The sequence below is a fragment of the Neolamprologus brichardi genome, chromosome 12, assembly GCF_056152115.1.
Source record: "Neolamprologus brichardi isolate AB-2024 chromosome 12, ASM5615211v1, whole genome shotgun sequence".
Classification (NCBI taxonomy): Eukaryota; Metazoa; Chordata; class Actinopteri; order Cichliformes; family Cichlidae; genus Neolamprologus; species Neolamprologus brichardi.
The window spans coordinates 8558076-8582927 of record NC_142115.1 but is presented as its reverse complement, the minus strand read 5'-3'; the positions used below and the strand labels follow the sequence as shown (position 1 = coordinate 8582927).

Below are 24852 nucleotides of genomic sequence, written 5' to 3'. Positions count from 1 at the left end.
TAAAACTTCATTAATCTATATGTTAATTTAATTGCCAGAAACTTCACCATGATTTTGGGGGGGATAAAGTCTTCTCCATCACAGGCCACTCTTTCCATTTCCCTCTCCTCCTCCCAGTCGGCATCCTCGTCCAGCCCTTCATCCAGCGTCCCTGAGGAGGTCTGAAGCTCACCACCTGGTTCACACATAGGAACAAAGGGCGAGATGAAAGGATAATACACAAACAAGATTAGTAGAGCGGGGTGCTCCATTTGAAAACGCTGCACCTGTTATTTTCTTTTCCCAGCACAGAGGGGAGAAATGGAGGAGTTAAAAACAAACGGCACACGACACAAAAGGACACAATAACAGGCTCCTTATCTGCCCAGCCAGATACAGACAGATACAACACAAAACAACAGGCAGATGGACGACAGGCCGAAGGATGAGTAGAGCTGTGCGGATGGATGGTAACAGTTGAGTAGTGGTAGGCAGAATAAAGCATACTTTAAAAATGGCAATATAAAATAAAAAGAGACAGCATGTTTGCGTGACAGGGCATCTGTCAGTCTGTGTTTGTTCTGGTTTTAATGTGTGTGCAGCCTTATTATGCTTGAGTGCAGTTGTCTGTGTGCTTACCTGTAGGTGTTTATACATAGATGTGTAAGAAGCCAAGTTTAAGAAAAGCCTAAGGTATATATTGTATACCGTGTGTTTGCTTGTGAGTAACTAAGAGAGCATGGACTCACTGTCTCTGGATTCATGCAGTGACTCAGGCTTGACGGGGGTGGGGTCACTCCACGAGCGGCTGAAGCTCTTGGCTCGACGATCGACGAAGGCTGATGAAGTTGGGGGGAGGCAGAGAGTGACTCACATGCACACATATATACAGTCTCCAAAGGATAATCAAACCCAGTAATCAAGAGCTCTGTCTTATTCACCTAGCTTGTGAATCAGTTGATTCCATTGTCCCTGTTGGATATCAGGTCATGTTGCTTCATATTAACAGAACAGTAAGAGTTTACATTGTATTAGCAAATGGTTGATCATTTTTCAGTTTTTGTGTTGTCCTAATGATTCGAAGATAAAAAAAGTAATTAAAATTGAAAAAGTTGTTTAAACGAAATTGCAGTAATGCACTTTTAATTTATAGACATCGTTATATACAATTTAATACATATTGATTTCTTTTATTAGAATTTTTAAGTAGTTCAGACTCTCTGCACACCTGATAGGTGTGTAGAAGGTAGAAAAGGGTTAAAAAGAAACATAACCTCCACCACACACTTTCTTACTTAACACCATTTCACTGAATCGTGCTGTTTCAGTGCAACTGACTTTCATCAGATACAAAACGATTATTAACTGTTTTTTAGCATTTATTGATCACCCCATATCAACCAAGTCTGGTCAATGGATGGATTTCACAGATTTTCTATGAACATACCCAAAACACAAGTATCTTTAAATTATTAAAGCATTACAGCTGTATTTTGTTTTGTTTTATGTTTGTATTTTGTAAATATTTAAACCATTTGTAATAAAAATGTATAAAATCTCATCATCAGAGTCTTGAGATTAGCCTGGTGGGAGTTCAAACCAAGGACTCTTTTTCCATTAATGTCAAATAACAATGTGACTATATTTAGAGGAAATACTTTACACATTAAAAAAGAAAAAAAAACATATCAGATATTTTAAAAATAGCACATACTCAGAACTGCACAGCTAAACAAACACCACACATAAACTAGCTGGGATTCTGTCTTGTTAAACAGAAATTGCCTTTAAGTTCAATATAGTGCACAATCAATATCATACAAATGGCACACGTCTCACAATAATGAACAAATACAAAGACCGTCTAAACACTGCATAGCGATAAAATTACCATCAATTAGGAGTTTAAGGAATAATGTTTAGTATACTCTAACAAAATATATACACACGTCCACACTACTGATGCTACGTGCATAAAGCATGAAAAACATCAAATGAACATCCACTGTGATGTCATGGTACACACTCGAGAGCATGAATGCATGGTAGTGTTTTGACAATGCACACACATGCCAACAGAAACAAATGCAAAGACTCACTCTGGGCCTTCATCCTGCGACTGCCCACCATCCGAAGGTGCTTGCGAAAATTTCTATCAATTTAGAGAAAAAAAGAAGGAGACGAAGCATATCAAGAATATAAAAAAAAATAAGAGAGAAAATGCTTCAAACTTAAAAACATACATAGAGAAGAACAGAGCAGAAGATGATGGGGCATCTTGATTAGGGTCAGGCTACTGATAAATTACCAGTGATCACATCTAAATATCCAGTGGGTGTTTTGTGCATATGGACTGAAATTCATCTAGGGTTAGGAAGTGGGGTGCTTAACATCGACACATTTCATAGAATTGTCACCTGTTTTAGCCACTCAAATAGAAAATCATTAAAAAAAATCCCCAACAACAAAAAAGTGGATGTTAATCGGGAATAGAGGACCAAGGGTTTAACAGTATATTTTATAATGTAAAAGGATTGGCTCTTTATATAGGGCCTTTCTACTCTACCCGAGCAGACAAAGTGCTTTATACAACATGTCTCGTTCACACAAGCACTTTTCCCCTTATTTCAGTGTTTTCTATCCAACATTCACACTCCAATGGATGCATCAGAGATCTACTTGGGGTTCAGTATCTTGCATCCAGGGATCAAACCACCAACCTTCCAATTAGTAGAGACCTGCTCTACCTCCTGAGCTATAGCCACTCCCCAACTTTCAAGCTACCATTGAAAAATACAAATGTCCAAAAGCTTCATCAGTTCACCATGGTTAATAATCACAATTACCTTTGTGGTGTTTGAGGTGAACCCTTCCAGTTCATGGCAGATGTCCGAACTCAAAAGCTCAAAACAGTAAATAAAGTCTGCAGTTTGTTGTTTATTTTTCACAGTTTAGAAAAATCATCACAGTTTTCTTTGGTTACATGGTAAAGAACAGTTATTTTATTAAAATGAAGCAGACTTGCAAAAGTCTGTTTTTAATTGACTGATAATTATAGTATAATATAGATTGTATTGTTTTTGCATGTCTTATCCACTGCAGATATGCAGCTGAGCTTCTTGGGGCTTAGACTCATGTCTATTCTTCTTCGTGCTTATGTGGATTCCCTCTGGTTACTCTGACTTCCTCCTATAGTCATAACACATGCATGCTAAGTATAGCATAAAGGTTCTAATTTCTTTTTTATGAAAAAAAATAAAAAATTGAGATAAATTCAATGAAAATCAGACGGGATCAAACTGTCCCACTGACATCCTGAAATATGTACAAAAGTTTTCCGGATTCCATGAAATTCTCCCTGCTGCTCTGTTCTCGTGAGAACTGGATGAACCCAGAATCTCTGTTTCTTCCTTCACTTGTTTAGAAACATTACAACATTCTCATAATCGCTTGATGTTGACTCCATTTTTGACTCCAACAATGTGACATAGAGGGTTCAAATTGACATCATAAGTGCATCTACTAAAAATCTTGGAGGAGTTCAAATCACAGTCACCTCCACCTCAAGATCAAGCTTAGAGGTCAAGTTTTGTGAAAATCTTATGAATGGCATAACTCAAGAAGGAAGTCACTTTTCATATTTATACCAGGTTGAGGGTGAGCATTGGTGGCCACCAGTATTTGTGTATATATATATATATATATATATATATATATATATATATATATATATATATATATATATATATATATATATATATATATATATATATATAATTTTTTTGTAGTGCATTTTGTGAGAACAAATTTTTCAAACATGTCTTAATTATTGTGAATCTTTTAAATTTTCTGCAATGTGCTCAGTGTTTAAAGGCCTTTATCAATCAATCAAGCCAGCTCCAATCACCAAGAACCCTGCTATCATGGTTCCGAATAGGTAGATATCTTCAGCGTCCTCGATCGACAGTCCCGCCAGGCACATGACCCTCCAGTTCTGCCACCCGTCCATCGTGTATCCGGCAGGGAAAGTCCCTCCAGGGCACTCGGGCTCTCCCAAGCCCAGACTTCTCGTTGAGAAAGGGTGTCAATAGCATTCAGAGACCAGTTGATGAAATCCATAATTCTCTTTTAGGTTTTAGAGAACGACAGTGAGAGACTGTTCCAGGGAAAGTAATACACACGAGACAAGACAAGGACACAGAGGCTAAGGCTAAAAGATAACTTTGTGGTTTTGTTTGTGGCATTGGTTTGTTTCTACTTCCTAGAGGTTAAGCCATAGATTCTATTTTGTTTTATGTGTCTATTTTGTCTTCCTTGCTGTTGGGTAGCTAAGGTTACCTATCTAGCTTTATGCAAAAATCACATCAAAAATAGGATGAATGGGTAAATCAGTGTGTGGACTCTTCTGCTCTATGTAGTTGAGGCACATGGTACTGTGATAAGGTTCAAGGAAACTGATGAGAATGGGTCGCAACCCTATAGCTAATTATTTATAATAAGCCCCACCTCTATTAAAGGTTGTCTGCCCCATATAGTATCTGTTTTTGGTGGCACTGCACAACACTGGGTGCACCCTGGACAGGTCATCAATCTGATGCAGGGGTAACATAGCAACAAAAGCAACTACCAACATAATTTTCTAGTTTCATTATGGCTAAATAGCAAAAAGAAACGTGCAAAAGCGAAATGCAAAGCTCACATCCCTACATGCACCATTTAAAGATATTTGAATCCAGAGCACAGTTGGAGGCAATCCAAAAACACCCCTGACATGTCAGTGTTGATTGCAGGAATGGTGAAGGCAGCGCCTAAAATAGAGAGATGACTCAGAGGAGAGGGGGACCCATCCGTCAGTCAGAGTTGTATTTTCATACTGTGTGACAACTAGCTTTTTAAATCTACCACCTGCACACCAAGATAATAAAGTCAAATTCCTGCCAGTATATGTATGTGTGAATTCATATTTCTGCAAATAAATCGCCCCTAACCTTCGCTTTCCTGCTGTGACCTTACAAAACACTTTGCAAAATTATCCTCATTCAACCATGAATAATTAAATTTTTGAAACTAACTGAGATGTACATTTCTATTAAAAGCATTGCACTCTATGTGACATGCACGCGCGCGCGCACACACACACACACACACACAAGCTCATACAGCATATGGAATGTCTCAGCCTTGGTGGATGTGAGGCCCGTTGCCAAATATTGATCAATTCATTGGCTCTGACTGCCAGCCACAGAGTGCAGAGCTGCAGCAGTATATTGACAGACCCGTTTTTACACTTCAGTGTTCAGTGAGGAACATTTATTAAACCTGCCACCCACAGCCTCCACGATTCACGACACACACACACACACACACACACACACATGTGCGCCGGAGAATGCTTTTACGAGACATGTGATTGCCCCATAGGTAGGGATTGGAAGGCACGGTGAGTTCCTCATGCAGAGAGTCAAAATACACAAAGTGAATGTTCACCAGCAAACAGTCGGAGCAGAATATGGTAACAAGAAAAACACTTGAGTGCTGGGTTTACTGTGCGCTGGTTAGTCATAGTCTATGGTGAAACATCACCCTATCAAGATTCAGATGGTCTCGATCAGAGTAACAGAAACATTAATACAGAAAGCATGATTAGATGTTAATCATTACTAGGAGATATTTTAATTTTATTTTTACGTGGCTGACCTTACATCAAGGTCATCTTCTCTTGCAACTCTGAACTTTTTTCAGAGTTTTTTTAAGGTCACGCCATAGAAGTCTGATCATGTTCCTTTGTAAATGCGACTGTGCAATAGAGAGTAGTTGTCTTCCAGTTTGTTGAAAAACAAAAGAAAAATGTTCATTTCATCGTGAGGAAGTGGATGAACTTACAAGTTGTGCAATTAGGACAGCTGGTAAATGAAAATTGTGTGGTCATACCAAAAACTTCTCAATGAAGTTCTGCTATCACAGAATGCATGCACCATAGTTCAGGTCATGTCCAGTGAAGTCAATGTGCCATAATAACCATTGTATTAACAATAAATTTAATAACGCTGCATAGCAACAGTTACACACAGATGCTGGCAGAGACCAGATCAGCTTTTTCAAAAAACACTTTTTATCCATAACAAGAACAGCAAAGAAACTATACAACAAAAAATGCAAATGCTATTTATGGTCTCCTCATAACAATGATAAGAAAAAATAAACTGGGCCAATAAGACATGCTTGTTATTACAGGGATATACATGTTAATGTGATCCCCCCCGCTTTGTATTTTGCCAGTTCTCTTATCTGGGGATCATACTTGGCACTGGAGGTCTGGAAAATAACACTCTCAAGGAAAAGAGCACATACAGCACTATCTTTCTGCTGAACAAAACCCCTGTCATAAAAGACGATTTGGCGAATACAAGATCATAAAATTATATTTTTTTCGCTTGCTTCAAGGCCATATTTCACAGGACTGATTAGTTAGCAACATCCCTCTCGCCGGTAGGCTAAGTGATTTTTAGCCTATTACAAGTTGAACTCGGTGGGTGGGGTTTTTAGCTAAGATGCAATGATTAAGAAATGGCGCAACTGATGTGTCTATGCAAGCTAATTTGTGATGTGCACTGGTAATAGATATTTATTTTTTACTGCACCTTCTCTGTGCATGTTGTGCCATCAGTTAACCCTTCGCGTGCCAGCATGAGTGCCCAGGGTTGCCGGCCCCTGGTCTACAACACTTGAAATATAAATAGAAACGAGGTTGAAAAGACTTATTTTAAAATCGGATAAAAGGCATTTCTTTTCAAGAAGTTGTTTTCTTTGTTGGGTAATAGGGTAACTATAACAGCACCACACAGGACAGGACAGGGCACGGTACCTCTCCATCATGGTGGCTGCCTCCTGCTCTCTTTTCCGTCTCTTTCTCTCAGCAATGCCTCGGAAAGCCCTGCCGGGACGTCAAAGCATTAAGTTGTTTTGTTTGGAAATATAGGTTTTCGTTTTAGCTGCGCCTGACAGCAACCAAGGATTTTTTTGTCTGAACCCAATCTGACCCAAGGGCTAAAAAACTCTACTATTACTTGCTATATCTGGTGAGCTTAGAAATTAATGCAGCTTTTAAGTTCATGTTTGTTATAAACAAAGCTAACTAAAATGCCACACAGTAACAAAAGGAAACTAAAAAGCCCATAGGGTCTAGTTGGGTTCGGGCATAAAGTTTAGTTAGGGTGGTATGGGAAGACACTAAAGGTGTCAAAGTTGAGGGGTTTGAAGTCCAGTAGGGTTAGTGAGAGTTTAGTTAGCTTTGGTGAGTAGTTAAAGTTAGCAGCACAGGGACATCTAATCCACCAAAGGCAGAGGACATTGAGGATAATTGCATGTACACTCACGCACACACACTCACAAACTACAACCACAATGTAGGAAAAGACACTGAGGGAACAAAAGACGATTTTATATTCATTTAAATATGAATGTCAAATTCTTTTTTTGCAGCTTCAACAGCCATTATGGGATGTATTGGTTTTTTTCTTTGGTTGGTGGGGTCTTATTATTTTGTGTAGGTCTCAAAAGGTCAGGCCTAATCAAGGCTTTTAGAACTTGTTGCCCTGGCTGTCTTCTGACCAATTTATCTCATCTTTATGAAAAGCCTCTAGGAAAGACTAGCTATTTCCTGATAGCATAGAAACTCATTGTGTTCCCTTACTTGTAGGAGGTTGAAAGAGAACCCAGTTAAACGTCAGAAATGGATTATCAGACCAGTGCTGAGATGTGACATCTCTGCAAACCTCTGTTTCACATTTTGATGTACTGAGAAATATTTCTGCACCAAAATTTTTGCAACACATTATTAACCATTCTGCCAAGTGTGTAACAGTATGCCTACACCGAGGTGCCTTTCCCAGTAGGGACAGTAATGGTTCTGACAGGGCGTCAGACATAATGAGAATCATCTGTGACAGCGTATGTCAAAAACAAAGTCCGGTCCTACGGTCTGGTTTTCACCAACGGACAGACAGACAGGCAGGCAGCTGATGAGCCCTGGGATGACAAAACATGAGGCTGAATTCACTGGAGTCTGATTATTATCCAAAAGCTCTCTGCATTGCTATTGCAGAATTTTTTCCCCTCGTGAATTCACTCACGTTCTGTTCCTTCTCACTGCAAAAACAGACAGGTTGGAAGAGATGTTTCCTTCAGCCTGTCCCTCCTTCCACCATCTGCTATCACCAGAATATTTAAAAGCTGACAGCCTACTTCCTCTATTGTGCGATAAAGCAATCCTGTAAATTTTCTGCCAAATTTATCAAGCAGCCAGCAGAGAGAGAAGAAAAACAGATTTTTCACCGTCTTTGGCAGTAGGCACATGCAGTTTTATAGTTTCAAACAGTGGTTTACATAATCTTAAGCCTGTGAGGTCTAAGCCATCAAAGGTGAAAACACTAAAAGCAAAAGTGACCTACATATTCTGAGTTAAGGTTTGGGTTATTTGCTGATGATGGTGACTTAGACCTTAGAGAGTTAAATATGAGAAGATAAGTTATAATACTAAAGATCTGAAGATATTAAAGTATTGAAACTTAAGCAGTACTGGGGGCGGCTTTATGTCTGCTGACAGCTAGATTGGTAGTTGCAAATGAGAGTTAGCAAACATTTGAAAAAGTGTGTGATCTAGGTAACTAGAATTTCATCATGTCTCACATGATGCATGGTCACCTTAAAAGTCTACCAAGAAACTTGGGAAAAATGTTGTTTCCAGAATTTGATCAACCAAGTCCAGTAATCTAAGTTTAATAGGAGTTCCCAGTTTACCTTAATAGATGGAATCATTAGCAACCAAAAAGCCTTAGAGACTCTTGTTTATCTTTCTTTACAGCAAAGCCATACAGTCTACTTTTGACACCAGCAAGAACGGATATCACATGTGTGATCAACCTTATTTTTTAAAAAAAGACTAAAATTATCACCTGGTCATTGATTGGTCACATTGCAGTTTAGATTACTGCTTGTTCAAACACATAATGTATGAAAACGCTCATGTCCCTTTATTAAATTCCTTTAAATTCCTTTAAAGATAAGTGATTCACAGTCACATCCCCTGTATGTAAGTAATGGTGTTAGATACTGACTAGACAACTGTTTTTGCAGAACATAGTGATGTGACCATAGATTGCTGGGGCCAGGAAAATAATTTTCCCAAAGAGAAATGAGAAACTGGGACTGCTACGGAGGGCCGAATATTCAGTCCAATTCTGCTCAATAGTAATTTTATTGGAAATGTTATCCCTTTATAAACCACTAATGGTAATAGTAGATGTTACAAGTAGGTCCTAATTGTGACCCCTTGGGAAAATCAAATGCCCACTCTTAGACTAGCTGGACGTTGCCACCAACCCTTCTTGTTTTTGAATTCCCATTTTTGAAGCCTCAAGCTGGGTCACTGAACTGTTCTCAACTTAACTTCTTTGAAACCACACATTATAATCTGGTTCTTACTCTGAAACCATCATCACAATATTTAAAAGCTGACAGCCTACTAAAATACAGTTTACACTATCTTTTAGCAGGAGGCAGGTGTAGTTTCATAGAGTAAAAAAGAATAAAATCTTTTAAAACAACCAAAGTGTTTTCGTGGAGATATGAATGTGACAGTATAGCTATGGAAGGGACAGGAAGCAAAATGTGCAAAGGATTGCACTGAGACATTACAAGAATGAAACAAAGGTTTCATTGGTGTTGTGAGGGACAAAAGAGGCAGGTGACGTGTGATTCAATCACATGATTTATAAAACACTGTAAAAACATGTATGCTATTAGCTGTTCACTGCTTATAGCTAGTTAGCTATAGCTAACTTATCTCTGCAAGTTTTCTATCATATTGTCTCCCCAAAAAAGCCTCCGCTGTGTTTTGTGAGCTATTTTTTTGTGAGCTTATGCTGTGTTTTTCCTTTTTCTTATGTGTTTTAATAAGCTTTTTTCTATTTGCTGTTGTTTTCTTAAGTTGCTGTGCATTTGACCTTTCAGGGCTGCTGTACGACTCAGACCTCAGAGGGTTAAACAGCATTACTAAGATTTATCTATAGAGTTATGCACAAGAAAACAGCTTTGAGTTCATGGTTTTAGTTTTCAGACATAAAAACTACACTGTCTTTATCAGAAATATATCAAAGGAGTTCATTTCAACAAAGAATTGTTGCTATTTAAATAATGCTTGGCATGACCTACTTTTCATTCCTACCGTACCAAACCTTCCTTGCCTTTAATCTTACATCCACATATTGACATCCCATCCAGCAGACACCGAGGTTGGGGGAATAAGGACACAGTAGACTGACTAGCACAAAGCCACATGAGGAACAGAGTTCAATGCGAGTTACCTAACTGGCATAGCAAGAAAAAAAAAGAAAAAGCAACAAGGAAGAACAGTGGGGGCGTTTGAAAGATTTACTCACGATATTCTACAGTCGTGGTTTGGAAGGCCGCCACACAGTGTGGAGAGGAAGAAGAGGAGACAAAAATGAAAGAGAAGTTAGCAATAGGGCCAGCCAAATACTCTACATACCCAGATTTTGGAGTGAGATTTATGTTCCAGTTCTCATTTTCAGGAGAGACAAAATGGAAGAATCCTACCTATAAATAAGTGAGCAGGGACTGGCATTCAAATATGACATGCACATTGAAAGAAGTGAGGAAGAGGAGATGATGACTGATGAAATATGTACATGTATGTACATCTAAAGTGTACCAAAATATCTCACCAGTTGGTTCTCAAGGACTGGCCATAACCAAACACTTAGTTTAATGTGTAGTCAATTAAACTGTGATATAGCCATCATTCAGCCTGCCATTTAAATCAAAAGTGAGAGTCAGACCCATATATCAGTCTGACTCTAATACGGACACAGGCAGTCGGAAACAGATGGGAAAAGGAAGGTGAAACATATGGATAGCAAAGAGGGAGTGTGGGAGAGAAGAAGGGAAAAAAAGATCATGGTGGGTGCGCTTTATCTGTTTGAGAGTCATAATTATAAGGTCAGGGTGATAGGTGATAATTAACCTGTCAGCAAGACTGGAACGGAGTTGTGTGTGTGGGTGTATGTGTGTCTTGGTTAAGGCACGTACACGATCTAGACCAACACATTTCCAGCTTTCTAAATGTGTTGATTTCAAAGACTCTTTGCTGCTAAGTTTAGAGGAACAAGTACTATGCACAACACTGGAAACAGGTGCATTCCATTCAGCTGGTATCATTGTTTACTGGGACACTTGTTGGACCATGTTGTTAAAATTACTAGACTGTGCTTCTACCAGTACAGATCTAAAACATCCAGTTTTTCTATGGGCAACTGCTTATTTCTAAAAAAGTGGCTTCCTGTATTAATAAAACCAACGAGCAGAAATGTGTGAAAGCTCATTAAGACTTTGTATTAGAATGTTACATTTGTCTCTTGGAAGGAAAAGACTGGGGCCGTATCCTGCCAACATGGCAGCGAGATGCTGTGATGCACAGAGTGGGAGTGAAGGTGGATTTCCATGCCATACTCACGCCTGCATGGTGGTGGTGGCTGTCTGAAAGCTGAACATATTCTCTTTGGGGAACCAGCTGTTAGGATTGTCCTCTGCAAACACACATAAGAAAAGGAAGGTGTGTATCAGTGAGCATTACATTCAAACACAGGCTTTACAAATAGCAGTGGAGGTGAATAAAAATATGGTGAGAATGTGTTTAAATTCAGGCTCAGTTTGTTTATTCATTTAAACATTCACATTTCGTTTTATACCCCTGTCATCTGTAGATGCTCTGTCCTCGCTGTACATTCTCTCCAGTTTTTTGCGTTGCTTCCCTCCATCTCGGGGTGAGGTATCTAGGTCCAGGGAGCGCTGACTTTGGCATGGAGCCCGAATGCAGGCAACGCAGTCTGGGGTGTAGTCATCCCGCGACCCACCTCTCCTCATTCCCCAATCACGAATGTTGCCAGCGCTACCCGAGCTCTGCAGCGGCTGCGATGATGACGTTGGGCCTCCGTGATGCTGCTGGGCATGATGTTGGTTACTGCGGTGATGGCTGCTACGGTGATGGCTGCCACGGGCAGCTGAGGCGGTTGGTTGGCTGGTGCAGGATAGGCCATGACTGGCAGCAGAAGTGCTCTGTGAGAGAGGCTGCTCCTGGGAGCCCTTCAGCACCTCCAACTCCAGGCTCTCCTCACTGCCACGGCCCCCGAGGGTCATCCCGCCTTCCCTGGTGATTGTGTACACCCTGGCTGGCTTCACAGCAACAGGCCCCTGTGAGCCCCTGGCAGCAGGAGGGTCCTCTATGGAAAGACTGCGTTCAGCAGAGAGTCGCCGTTTGGAGGGGCCAAGTGATGCTTGAGCCTGGAGAGTGTTGACTTGAGATTGAGACTGTGGGTTAGTGCTGGGATTAGACTGGCTGGACTGGGCGGGTTTAGCTATGGATAAACAATGGCTCTGTGGTGGCAGATTGTTGTTATGCAAGTGACTGACGTCTGGAGAGTCCTGGCCAGAGAAAGTTTCAGACAGTAGATGATCTGGGGATAAAGAGAAAGGGGATGAAGCAAAATTAACAAGAAAACATAGCAAGTGAGAGATAAATCATGCTGTCTGTTTTCTATATAGCTTTCATAAACGGACATCAGATAAATGCTTTCTATGTAAATAGAGTTAACAGGGAGCTTGCTTGTGTCTCTTTGGGATTTGTGGCTCTCGCAGCAGAGTGGTAAACATTTACTAGCTGCAAAGCTTTTGTGAGCACATGAGAAAAATAGAGAGGTGGCATAGTGATGGAAAAAAAACAAAGGGCGGAAAGATGAAAGATTCAGAAATGGATGAGCCGGTACAGTCCAAGAAGCCCAGTTGTCCTGTAGGATCATGAAGGACGAATAGTTCTTCTCACTGCATAAATGGTTGCAATGCCGCAGGCTTGAAAGCAAGTGTAATCTAATGGGACTTGCTAGTTTTTCATTTTGTGTGTCCTGTGGATAAATAAGTATGGTATAGTGCTAATTTTCCGATGCCTTTAATTTAGTTTTATATCATTATAACAATGTTCATTTTTTAACAAATCTTTTTAATAATCATTGTCTTTCTATTTTAGACAATGTTTGTCCTGTTAAAACTAGACTAGCTCCGGTTTCAAAGTCGTCTCCCTGGATAAATGACAGTATTCGCTTCTCAAAGCGTTGCTGCCGTACGGTTGAGCGTTTATGGAGGAAAACGCATTTGCATGTCCATCTCCTTCAATTAAAGGACCTTTTAGTCTCTTTTAACACTTCAGTTCGAGATGCGAGGGCTGCCTATTTCTCAGACTTAGTGTCTAAGAGCAGAGGTAACCCCAAGGTACTATTCAACACCATTAGTGATATTGTTGCTCCTGCTCCACCTGCTGTCCCAAATTCATCAAATGAAGATTGTGAAAAATTTCTTTCTTCGTTGAAAATGTCAGTAACGTGAGGAACAATATCTCTCCTTCTGTGTCTCTCTTGTCTGCTCCAACTCAAGCTAGGCCTGTAATTTTAGAAAGATTTTTACCTGTGTCCTTACCAGAGCTGTTCAAGTTAGTTAATTCAATGCGTCCTCCTGCTTTCTTGATATTTTACCTGGATCTTTGTTTAAAAATGTCTTTCAGTCTATTGGTCCCTGTGTGCTCACAATTATCAATACCTCACTGGTTTCTGGTCAGGTCCCTGTTTATTGTAAGAATGCTGTCATTCACCCACTGTTAAAAAAACCTAAGCTTGATGCTTCTCTTCTTAGTAGCTACAGACCGATTTCAAAATTACCGTTCATTGCTAAGATTTTAGAAAAGGTTGTGGCTAAGCAGCTTATAGCTGTTCTAGATAAATACAGCATTCTGGATAAATTCCAATCTGGCTTTCGTAGAGCTCACTCTACTGAAACTACACTTCTTAGAGTCTCCAACAATATTTTGATGAGATGTGATGCAGGAGAATGCTCCGTTCTGTTGATGTTGGACCTGACCCGCCTTTGATACTGTGGACCATCATATTCTGCTAGATGAGGCTGAGACACTGGGTGGGCATATCAGGGGCTGCTTTGGACTGGTTTGAATCCTATTTGCATGAACGATCCTTTTCTGTGGCTACCTCTAAGTACAGTTCCTCTTCTACTTTTCTTGCCCATGGTGTGCCACAAGGTTCAGTTTTCGGGCCTTTATTGTTCTTGCTGTATTTACTTTCTCTTCAACACTTATTGAGCACTTTTAAGGACATTTCGTATCACTGCTATACAGATGATATTCAGTTATATATCTCCTTTAAGCCCCATGATGTTTCCAAGCTACAGATTTTGCATGAGTGCATAGACTCCATTAGAGGTTGGATGGCTGGAAACTTTCTTCAACTAAATGAGGAGAAGACTGAACATTTTGTACCTAGTGTTATGGAAAACTTGGGTCCACTTGCTACATTTGCCAAACCGTCTATCAGGAACCTTGGTGTTACTATTGACTCAGCTCTGACTTTGGATGCCCATGTAAAATCTCTGGTTCGCTCCTGTTTTTATCACTTGAGAAACATTGCTAAGCTGAGTCCCATTGTATCGCGCTCCGAATTAGAAATTGTCATTCATGCATTTGTTTCATCTCATCTGGATTATTGTAATTCTTTGTTTACTTGTTTATGTAAAGCCTCTTTGGAGCATCTGCAAGTTGTTCAGAACGCTGCTGCAAAGCTTCTGATCAAGTCCTCCAAGTACTCCCATGTCACACCCCTGCTGATTCAGCTGCACTGGCTCCCCGATAAATTCAGAATCCACTTTAAGGTTTTGACCTTGACTTTCAGGGCTCTGCATAGACAAACACCAGCATATATAAGTGAACTTTTACATCCATACATTCCCAGCAGGTCCCTGAGGTCATGTGGGGTGGCTGTAGCTCAGGTGGTAGAGCAGGTCATCTACTGATCGGAAGGTTGGTGGTTCGATCCCTGGCTTCCCCAGTCTGCATGCCAAATATCCTTGGGCAAGATACTAACCCCAAATTGCTCTCCGATGCATCCATCGGAGTATGAATGTGTGTGTGAATGTTACTTAGAAAGCACTTAGAAAAATGTGCTGGTGTGAATGGGTTAATGTACAAGTTGTGTACAGCGCTTTGAGTGCTCAGAAAGAGTAGAAAAGCGCTATATAAGAACCAGTCCATTTACCATTTACCATGTGACCAGGGCTTGCTGGTTGTCCAACACACAAGGCTGAAAACAAAAGGCGACAAAGCTTTTGTAACTGTGGCCCCCAGATTGTGGAACTCTCTCCCTTTGAGCCTGAGATCTGTGGACTCCGTGGTCGCTTTTGAAAAAACAGCTAAAAACTCATCTTTTTAAACTTGCTTTTGGTTGATTTTTATTTTTAGGTTTTAGCTTCTGTGAAGCACTTTTTGATTTTTATCTTGAAAGGTGCTTTATAAATAAAATTTTACTTTACTTTACTTACTAAGTTATGCTGAAGAAAAACTGAGTGGAAAGCAAACAGATTTGTAAGATTCCCTTTTATAAAGTTGAAATCATACAGAGAAAAGCGATATTGCAAAGGTAGGGGAAAGGGAAGTGCTAGTTAGTCACAACAGCTTTTCCAGGATATAATTAAACTGAGCATAGAATTAGACTGAGTAGGTTACTAAATTAGGCTCAACCACAATCCCAGCAGGTAAACTGGTCTCAGTGCATCTGATAGCTCACTTGATACCCTTCCAGACCCTTCCCAATTGGCAAGCACACTACTAATCCTGTTTTAGCCTGCCCACAGATGCTGCGTATCTGCAGGCCACTTTGCACCTAACTTCAGCCCCATCTCAATTGTCATGTTTTCTGCTACTTTATGTATTCCACATGTTTGCACTCAAAAGAGCATGCAGGTCCCAGAAGACAGCCATGCTAACAAATATAAATTGCTACTGAAAATATCAATCTCAATTACATTACCAATTCAGTTTTGTTTTTTTCATAATCAGTTTACAAAAGCAGTCATCTTAAAGTGCTTTACATGTTAAAGTAAAAACCCTACAATATGATAATCCTCTTGCCAACAGCAGGGGGGAGGAACTTGCAGATATATCAGTAATCTGCAACATTAAGATAACCTGCTTAGAATTGTTGAGGTATGGACTTTAGAAGACCTCTGATAGTGTCCTGTAGTATCAGGATTCACAACAGAATCGAGCAGCAGGATAGAGCAATCTGGAGTCAGTTCTCTGTCAAGTTCCTTATACCATACCATACATGTCCTTCAAGAAGCCACTGCCATCAAGGAACACTGATGCCTTGAACTTGTCCACATGGTCTGCAGCCACTTCTGGTAAGCTCTAACCACTGCATTCTGGGAACCACCCACAATACGTGCTGTTTTGGAGATTTTCTGAACCAGTCACCCTGCTCTCACAGGTTGGCCCCTGTCAAAATTGTTCAGAGCCTTACACTTGCCCAATTTCCAATTCCAATTTTTCAGCACTTACCAGGTGACAGTATAGTTCAGCTGATTTTAGGGTGATCAAATACTTATGGTTTTGGGGATAACCTGTGAAACATTGCTGTTGTGGTGTGACTGCACCCTGAAGCTGAGCGTTTATTACATAAACATCAGCATTTTTAAAATATTTTAATAACTGATTATCCAACATGTCACAGGCCAATATTTCACACAGAAATATTTTAAGGTATTTTTGGGAGTAGGAAATATGTGTGAAGCCGGAGGAACTGATATAGTATTGTTGTAGGACTACTAAGTGTGCCACCTACCTGCTCCGTTGCGGTTCTCCGGATTGGTATTGGACAGGTATTCTCCAAATGCTCTGGCTGCTCTGTAGAGACACAAGTGCAAGACTTCACTCTGAGCTATTTTGCACAACTGTTGCTGTCAAACATAGCAAAGTGACTCACAAACATTTCAGAGGATTCTCTCCACCTAAACAGGCTGTCTGAGCTTTTTCTCTCTAAGGCCCTCTTCACTGCAAGTAGGTTACATCACCACAGCACTCTGTGAGAGGAGTTGTTAATGTCCTGAATCCATACTCGCTATCTGCCATCACTCAACACAGTTACAGGCTGATCTTGGCTAGAGTCGGGAAGGGAAAAAGAATGAAAGCTTTCTATTACATATTTTTATAGCTTACTAAAATATGGAAATGGAAATGAACTGACATTTATATGAAGATTTTCCAATTTTAATAACCATTTTAATTGCTTTCATATCCTTTCGGTGGTCAGTGGCTCAATATGTCTCATATATCAATATGATTGATTCATGTAAGTAGCTACTTTAGTATTTTTCTCACACATTACGTTCACTTTCTATTTTATTATAATTATGTTACATGAAAATAAGTGAAATATATAAAGATTTAAAGACAAACAAATTTATAAATTTGCTCTAGTTTTCTTTCATGACAAAGCTTATCCATCTACCCTGCCCTACACAGAGGACGGTGTCGTTGCTTTTGCCATCCAGAAAAACAGGAAATAAATACAATCATGTGTATGGCATAAAACATCCATATGGCAGGAACACTGAGAAACTGGCACGGTATACAATACATATATAGCTGAGTGTGGGTGGGTCTGCAGAAGAAAAAAAGTCACAGCAGTTCAATCTACTACCTCTGAAATGAGGAACAGTCTTGATTGAGTGCAATTAGCTCACTAACCATATCTATGATTCAAAAGGCCTTCATGCCTTGCTAATTAAAAAAGAAAAGAAAAGAAACTCTTATTCTAGCAAATAATGGGGTCAGTCAACCTTTGTATTGTATAAATTAACTTATCCTTTATTAATCCCCTCAGGGAAATTCACTCTCTGTATTTAACACATCCTCAGAATTAGCTGTGGGAAACATGCAGGACCCAGGGACCAATGCCACCTCTACCGTCAAGGACACCTTTATACGGCATGTTTTTTTTAATGATGGGAGAGATCACAAATCCTTAAGGAAATCTGTGCAAGCATAGGGACAACATGTAAACTTCACATTGAAAGGGTTTTGGCCAGTGTTTAACCTCAGGTGTCTTTTGCTGTACAAGCCACTGAGCCACCATCTTGCCAGCATACTTTCTGTATGTAGGGTATATTGTACACAAGGATATTCAATGCATCATGTCACACATTTTGCCATGGTTACAGCCTTATTCAAAAACAGTTACATTCATTTTTCATTTTAAAATCTACACACAAAACCCCATAATGACGATAAAATAGTGGGTTGAAATGTGTAATATGAATGCTAATGCATAGAAGCATTCAGTCTTTGCTCATTACTTTATCGAAGTACGTTTGATAGCAATTACAGCCTCAAGCCTTTCTGTAGGATGCTACAAACTAGGCACATCCATTTTCGGGCAGTTTTTCCCATTCTTCTTTGCAGAACCTCTCAAGCTTCATCAACTTGGATGGGGAGGGTCAGTGCACAGCCATTTTCAGATCTCTCCATAGATGTTTAGTTGGGTTCAGAATCAGAATCAGAATACTTTATTAATCCCAAAGGAAATTAGGGTTACAGCAGGCAGCACGCTAATGGCGCATGCGCACTTACAAAGGAACCTTCTGACCAACTTTACACAAACATCACATTGGGGAGACATGTCAGAAAGGTAGGCTGATAGGAAAAAAACAACAAAAATACATAACATGAGGTAAGAGGAGGAGAAAAAAAACTCCACTCAGACTGAGTTCCTAGTGGGAGAACAGTTTGATAACAGAAAAAACACCTCAGCACAAAAAGCACATGACTATCAATACACCATAGAAACACAAGACAAGCAACAGGGGCGGGTAAAGGGTAAGAGAGAGCCGGTGTAGACAGCGCATCCGGTCCTGCAGCATGTCTGCGCTGGTCCAGTCGACTGCCATCTTCCCCGGTAGAGCACAAGCATCGAAGGCGTTTGGAAAGGGAGTGGGGATCAGTGTGTGCATATCAGTGTATGTGTGTGTCCAGAGTTCAGCTGAGACAGTGTCCTTCGCCCCGCCAGGCTAAGTAAACAGTCTTCCAGCCAACCCAGGTGGCCTTGCATGGAATGGGGGGAACAGTCTAAACACAGTCGTTATCAGGGTGTTTTGTTCAGCTCCAGCCTTGAGGCCGCAGCTGGCTGGGCCAGCTGGGTCTCCACATGAAGTGATGATGGTTTTTACTTTAGTGCGAACAACTCATATGAATTTCAAAGCTGTTCTAACAGTCAGACACTGGTCTCTCAATCTCCCGTTGGAGAGTTGTGAGCTTTCTATGATGTTATCCAAACTTACGTTTCGAGATGTTGTCATTCTTTTTGCTCAAGGAGCAGGTTCTGAGAACTCACGACCGCAGTGCACTTCCCCAAGATGTGATCGAATTTGCGCTGAAAGGTGTTATTCGAGCTAGCCCCTCCAGATGTAATCCAGTTTTTCACTCAGAGGTCTTGTTCTGAGTATTCACGGCAGCCGTGCGTTCTCCAAGATCTTCTCCGTGCTGCACTCAATGAGCCCATTTTGAGAAACTCACACCTCGTCCCATCATTTCAATCCCAGCGGGCTGCCTTGTGGGGGTTTGAACAGCCGGTTCCGCTTCCTTAATTCTTCGATAAGCCAGGGCCAAGCTAGCTCCAATCAGCAAGAACCCTGTTATCATGGTTCCGAATAGGTAGATATCTTCAGCAGTCAGGCTCACCCAAGCCCTGACTTCTCGTTGAGAAGGGGTGTCAATTGCATTCAGAGACCAGTTGATCAAATCCATAATTCCTCTTTTAGGTTTTAGAGAACAGACTGTGAGAGAGTGTTCCAGGGAAAAGTAAGTAAAAACACAAGACAAGATATGGACATAAGAAGCTAAGCAGGGAAGATAAGGGCAGGAGAGGAGAAAAGTGTGACCGCCTTCGCTGAGAGCCAAAAGAGAGCCAACTCTGGGTCTGGCTGAAGCGACTCAAGGACATTGACAGAGTTTTCCCGAAACCACTATTTTGTTATCTTGGCTGTGCGTTTAGGGTCGTCGTCCTTTTGGGGCTCTGAAGCAGATTATCATCAAGGATGTCTCTGTACATTGCTTGCATTCAGCTCCAGTTCCCACAGCCAAAAAATGTCTCCACAGTACACCAGCACAATGCTTCACTATATGGTATGTGTTAACCTGTTTGGCCTGAAATTCCTTTGTTTGAGGATAAGTCACACAATTATTCATAGTTTAAACTGAAAATACACTAGCGTTAACAACTCTATTGCCAAGAGAAGATTGCTAGTTCCACCTGCAGTACTTTATATACGGTGGTATAACTCTTTACTGAGACTTTCCCACCCTTCAGTGTGCAATAATGGAACGTAAAAGGCATGAAGAACAAAACCCATCACAGAACAGAGCAGGCAACGACGACAACCCAAAGGACTAATTTAGTCTAACACAGCAGGAAGGAGTGGGTTCATCAAAGTATTTTATGTGATATAATATTTTTAAAAAAAGAATACAGCACCTTTATTTTCAGCTTTGCATATTGTTCACTATTTGTGCTTTACAAATGTAAATCAACATCATTTGTCTTTTTAGACAAATAACTACTTAAATGATACCAAAAATTTGTGTGGACTGTAAAATTATACAGTGAGATTATAATGTTATATTTTTGTATTGAGATTTTATATCTTTAGAAGATGGAAAAAAAAAAGAAAAAGGAAAGAGTCAGGGAGAGGTCTGTATCTTTCTACAATAAAACATCCACAACAACAAATCCTACATTGATTATGTCAGATACAGGGAGGAAGCATTGGGGTGGAGGTGGGTTGCAGAGTGGTTTGCAGATGCTCTGTAATGTGTGATTACACATTAGAGATTTGCCAGCTGGATAGAAGACAATCAACTGAGGCATCAGGTGATGCATGCTTGAATGAAGATGACTTGATCTGGTGGTATTGCAACTGAGCTAGACTTAATGGCCTACCTGAGCTATTGCTATGGTCAATTTAAAAAGAAGAAGAAGAAAAAGTCTTCACTTCAGCTATATGTTTCAATCATAATATCCTGCAAGCAAGTGAGACACTTAGTTGGTGCATACACAGTAAGATCGGCAGTTGTTCTATAATGTAAAACACCCACATACAAATACAATATGATAACAATCTTATAAAAGATATAGGCTACCCCCAAACACACCTATAAAGAAGCAACACAGCCTATAATCACTCTCCTCCCACTCACTCCGACCTGGCATTCCTGCCATCTGCAAACACAGATACACACAACAGGTCTCCCATGCTCAGAGTCTCCATGTGGAACAGCAGGCAGAGAAATAAATAGGGTACGCAACACACACACATGCAACATGCTTTGTAGGGATAAAATCTCAGGGGGATGCAGTGAAATGGAATTGTTGTGTTGCTTTAGCCTACATGCCTAAGTAATTAAATATGAGGTGGCACGTGCAGTGCTCCTCATGAAAACCCCTTCCTACCCTGGCTGATATAGAGAAGAAGGAGAAGGCAAAGGACGGCACGAGGAAGAAAATGCAATCATCTGTGATCTATCTGCTTGACTGTGTGCACTCCCCCCTATAAAAATGCCATATGCTGTGCTGAGAGAAGGAGGATGTGAAAACACAGCAGGGTTTACAGAGGACAAACTAGCACAGTGCCCCAAGCTAACACATGCAGGAATTTTAGAAGCACAGCTTATTGTAGTTATCATCATTAGCTTTTACGGAATCATCCGTTTTGACACTGGTTGATAAAGTATTAATGTATAAGGTTAAGTTAGGTGCTTTAAACATGTTGCTCTCCATCTTTGTCATAATTTACCTTCTTTTCTTTTTTTGGTCATTACCTACAATTTGAAATTATCTTCTTAAGTGTGAAGACAGTGTATCTTTGCCAAATGTCTTCTTCAAGCAGATTTGGTACATGTAGCAACCTCTAGGGCTAAAAAATGAAGCTATGACAGCTTTCTGTTAGGTATCACATCCATTCGTTTGAGCTGTCACACTGGCCCCATGCATTGGCTGACACTTCACACATTTTGCCTCCAAAACATCAACATGTCATTGTTCGAAAGGCTAATTTTGAAATTTAAAGTTAAAGAGCAGATAAACCTCTCTGAGCAAGGTGAGAAATTTGTTAGCTAACTAGGTTAGCTATTTAGCAAATTTAAATATAATTTAAAATGATAATAATGGACTGCCATAAGGGGTCATATGATTGTTGGGGTTTTCTCTATATTATTTTACGATCTCGTAAAATAGAGGCAACTGTTGTTGAAATTTGTCACTCTATAAATAAAACTGAACTCATCTGAACTGAATAATATAGAAGTTAACCAGCAAGTAGACTCCATAGAGGTTCCAGGAGTAAGAAGTAAAAACCCCATTTATATTTGCTATATGGATTTTGCTATGAGCGATAATATTGGAACTATCCAAACTGAAAAAAAAACAATGGTATGCACTCTTGCAGAAACCACAAGTCTTTAGGTGCAAACATCAGATGACTTGGGGAATGCAAGTTTGTGGTGAAGTCTGAGATTTGCAATGCATTCTGGGATAAGTTGGTCCTTCACCATTAAAAAATAGAAGTCTGTACACAAATTTGTAAGTTTGCCAGTTTTTGATTTTCCTTTTTTTTTTAACCAACTCAAAGCTTACAACACACATGAAAAGATTTTTGAAACATCACTGGACAATGAAAACTGGTGAAACTAGTGGTTTACAGACAATATCTTATACTATGGCTGCTAATATCCATATTAACAGTTACACATTTATTATTAAACTATAATAATCTTTTAATTAACATTTTTATGGAGTTTAACTGGTGTCAAAATTAATGTTTTTAACTGAATTTAAGCCATATCTTTAGAATCTGTCTTTCTGTAGTCAGGTGTTAATAAGGAAGATTCAGACAAAGAAACACACTAATGTATTACATTAGCACACACCTCTCAGGCCAAAGTGATTACCAGAGAAGCTTTATCTTGGCAATATATATTTTTTATAACTCCAGAGGTCTCTGAAACAACAGTTATAATAACGTGTCAGAGATTTCTAGCTTGTGAATTATACATCATAGTATTAATCCTCTCACTGTGGCATGAAAAGAGCCAACAAGCTGGAAATGTGTTTATAAAACCAAAATAGAAAGTTGGGATGAGGGTGGGAAGTGTAATGAAGAACAGATGCATAATATGTAAAGAAAGACTATTAAAAAAGGAGTGGGGGTAGGGGACAGCTGGGAGACAGATGATCTGGAAAGGAGTTGATATTAGAATTTGGTCATATTCTAGGCCTCCTTCTTTGTGCCCTTTTTTAGTTTTATATCGCTTTTCCTACCTCTCCTCTTCTCTTTCGTATTCTTCAGCTAAGCGGTCCATTAAATTAAAAAAATGATGATGGTTGGCACACTTAAACATGTTTTCACGTTGCTGTCCTGCTGGGACCTTGTTGAAAAGTCGTAACAGGGAAAAGAATTAGATTTTTGGCAGAATGCCTTAACTCTACAACAGCAAAGTTTTCATCCTCACAGAGGTAAAAATGATTAAATGAGTGTCTGATGCTGTTTTAGGCAGCAGGAGGCTTCACTGGGTTACCTGATGGTGTTCCAACATGTTCAGCAGATGAGAAGGTTATCGCAGCCCCACTGATCAAAACTCTTCTTTGGCCTCTTTAACAGTTTTAGTTTAGAAAACGTAATGATTCAGTTATTCTACCTCAGTGCATCTCATCACAACAGAACAGCAATAGTACACTGCTGTAATACAAGTGAAAAATAATTATGTCTTAGGAAATTTACAGTTCATTTAGTGATGTACTTGAAATGGATGAAAACAAAAGTTGCAAATGTCTTGATGCATGCTCAAGCATCATGGTCAGAGGCTTTCCCACTGGGAACGCTGCATCCAGATGAACAGAATCAACTGTTTGGGAAAAGTTGGAATTACTACATATCAATTTCTCAGCTAATATATAGGGATTGCATGTACTCTAGAAAGGATGCTACTCCCATGGTGTGATGGAACAAGCAGTGAAGGAAAGTCAGGCACAAGTTGAAGTCCAAAAAAAGGTTTTTATTTAACCCCCCAAAAAACTTGGTTAAATTATAAAGAAAAATCTAAATCTTGGGCCCATAAAAGAGGTCGAAGTACCAGAACTCTACTCACAAGCTGACAACAAAAAATACTACTAACTCAAACAAACTGAACTACCTAAATGAGACAAACGGGAAACTTAAATAGTGGCTGATCAGCCCACAAAAGCACAAAAAGGGGTAAAACACACAAACACCTAACTGAAACTACCATAACGAATTCCTGCGGTATGACTCATTTTGCAGGTCTCCATATAGGCTTGCTCCGCCCCTTTCTACCTCTTACCTCATCAACCAAGGGACTGGGAACAGCTGCCACTGAGGTAACTCAGAAAACTAGCAACGATTAAATCATACATACATAACAGTATAAACTAAAATGTCACATATACGGCATATGGCTCATACTCCATAAAATGGGAGTGAATGTTACATGCATGCAAACCCTACTATAGCTCTAACTGGAGATGGGTAGGTAAAAAAAATTAGACTGGTTCAGTTTTGATGTAAGAATTTCGACACAGGAAGCAATTAGCAGCAACATTGGAAAATGTCAGTGACATTCAGGAACTATGCAACACTTGCAGTGTGAAATGGATAGTTAAACTTTTCCCAAAGTGGTCAATTGAAATACCTACCTATAAGAACAAAAGATACAGTTGATTGACATATGACAGGGTGGTAAATAGATTGAAGGGTTGCCTAGGTAACTAGGCCCTTGAATGTCCTCACATCACCTACAAAGTAATATGAACGAGCGAATTTCTTCATGTATGAATGGGAGTTTAGTTTACTGACTTTATTTTTGTGAGGAAATTCATCTTTTTAAGTTTTATTGTT

General features: G+C 39.8%; 1 protein-coding gene across 1 annotated transcript in view; it reads right to left on the bottom strand.

Moving 5' to 3' along the window:
- nsmfb (NMDA receptor synaptonuclear signaling and neuronal migration factor b) overlaps positions 1–24852 on the bottom strand; it is a 58891-nt gene that overhangs the window by 25611 nt on the left and 8428 nt on the right. Inside the window, exons 2-8 of the mRNA XM_006797548.3 lie at positions 16731–16792; positions 11748–12512; positions 11513–11585; positions 10419–10424; positions 2079–2131; positions 729–818; positions 48–175 (exon numbers count right to left, since the gene is read on the bottom strand). Coding sequence (XP_006797611.2) covers positions 48–175; positions 729–818; positions 2079–2131; positions 10419–10424; positions 11513–11585; positions 11748–12512; positions 16731–16792 — 1177 coding nt within the window. The remainder of the gene's footprint in view (positions 1–47; positions 176–728; positions 819–2078; positions 2132–10418; positions 10425–11512; positions 11586–11747; positions 12513–16730; positions 16793–24852) is intronic.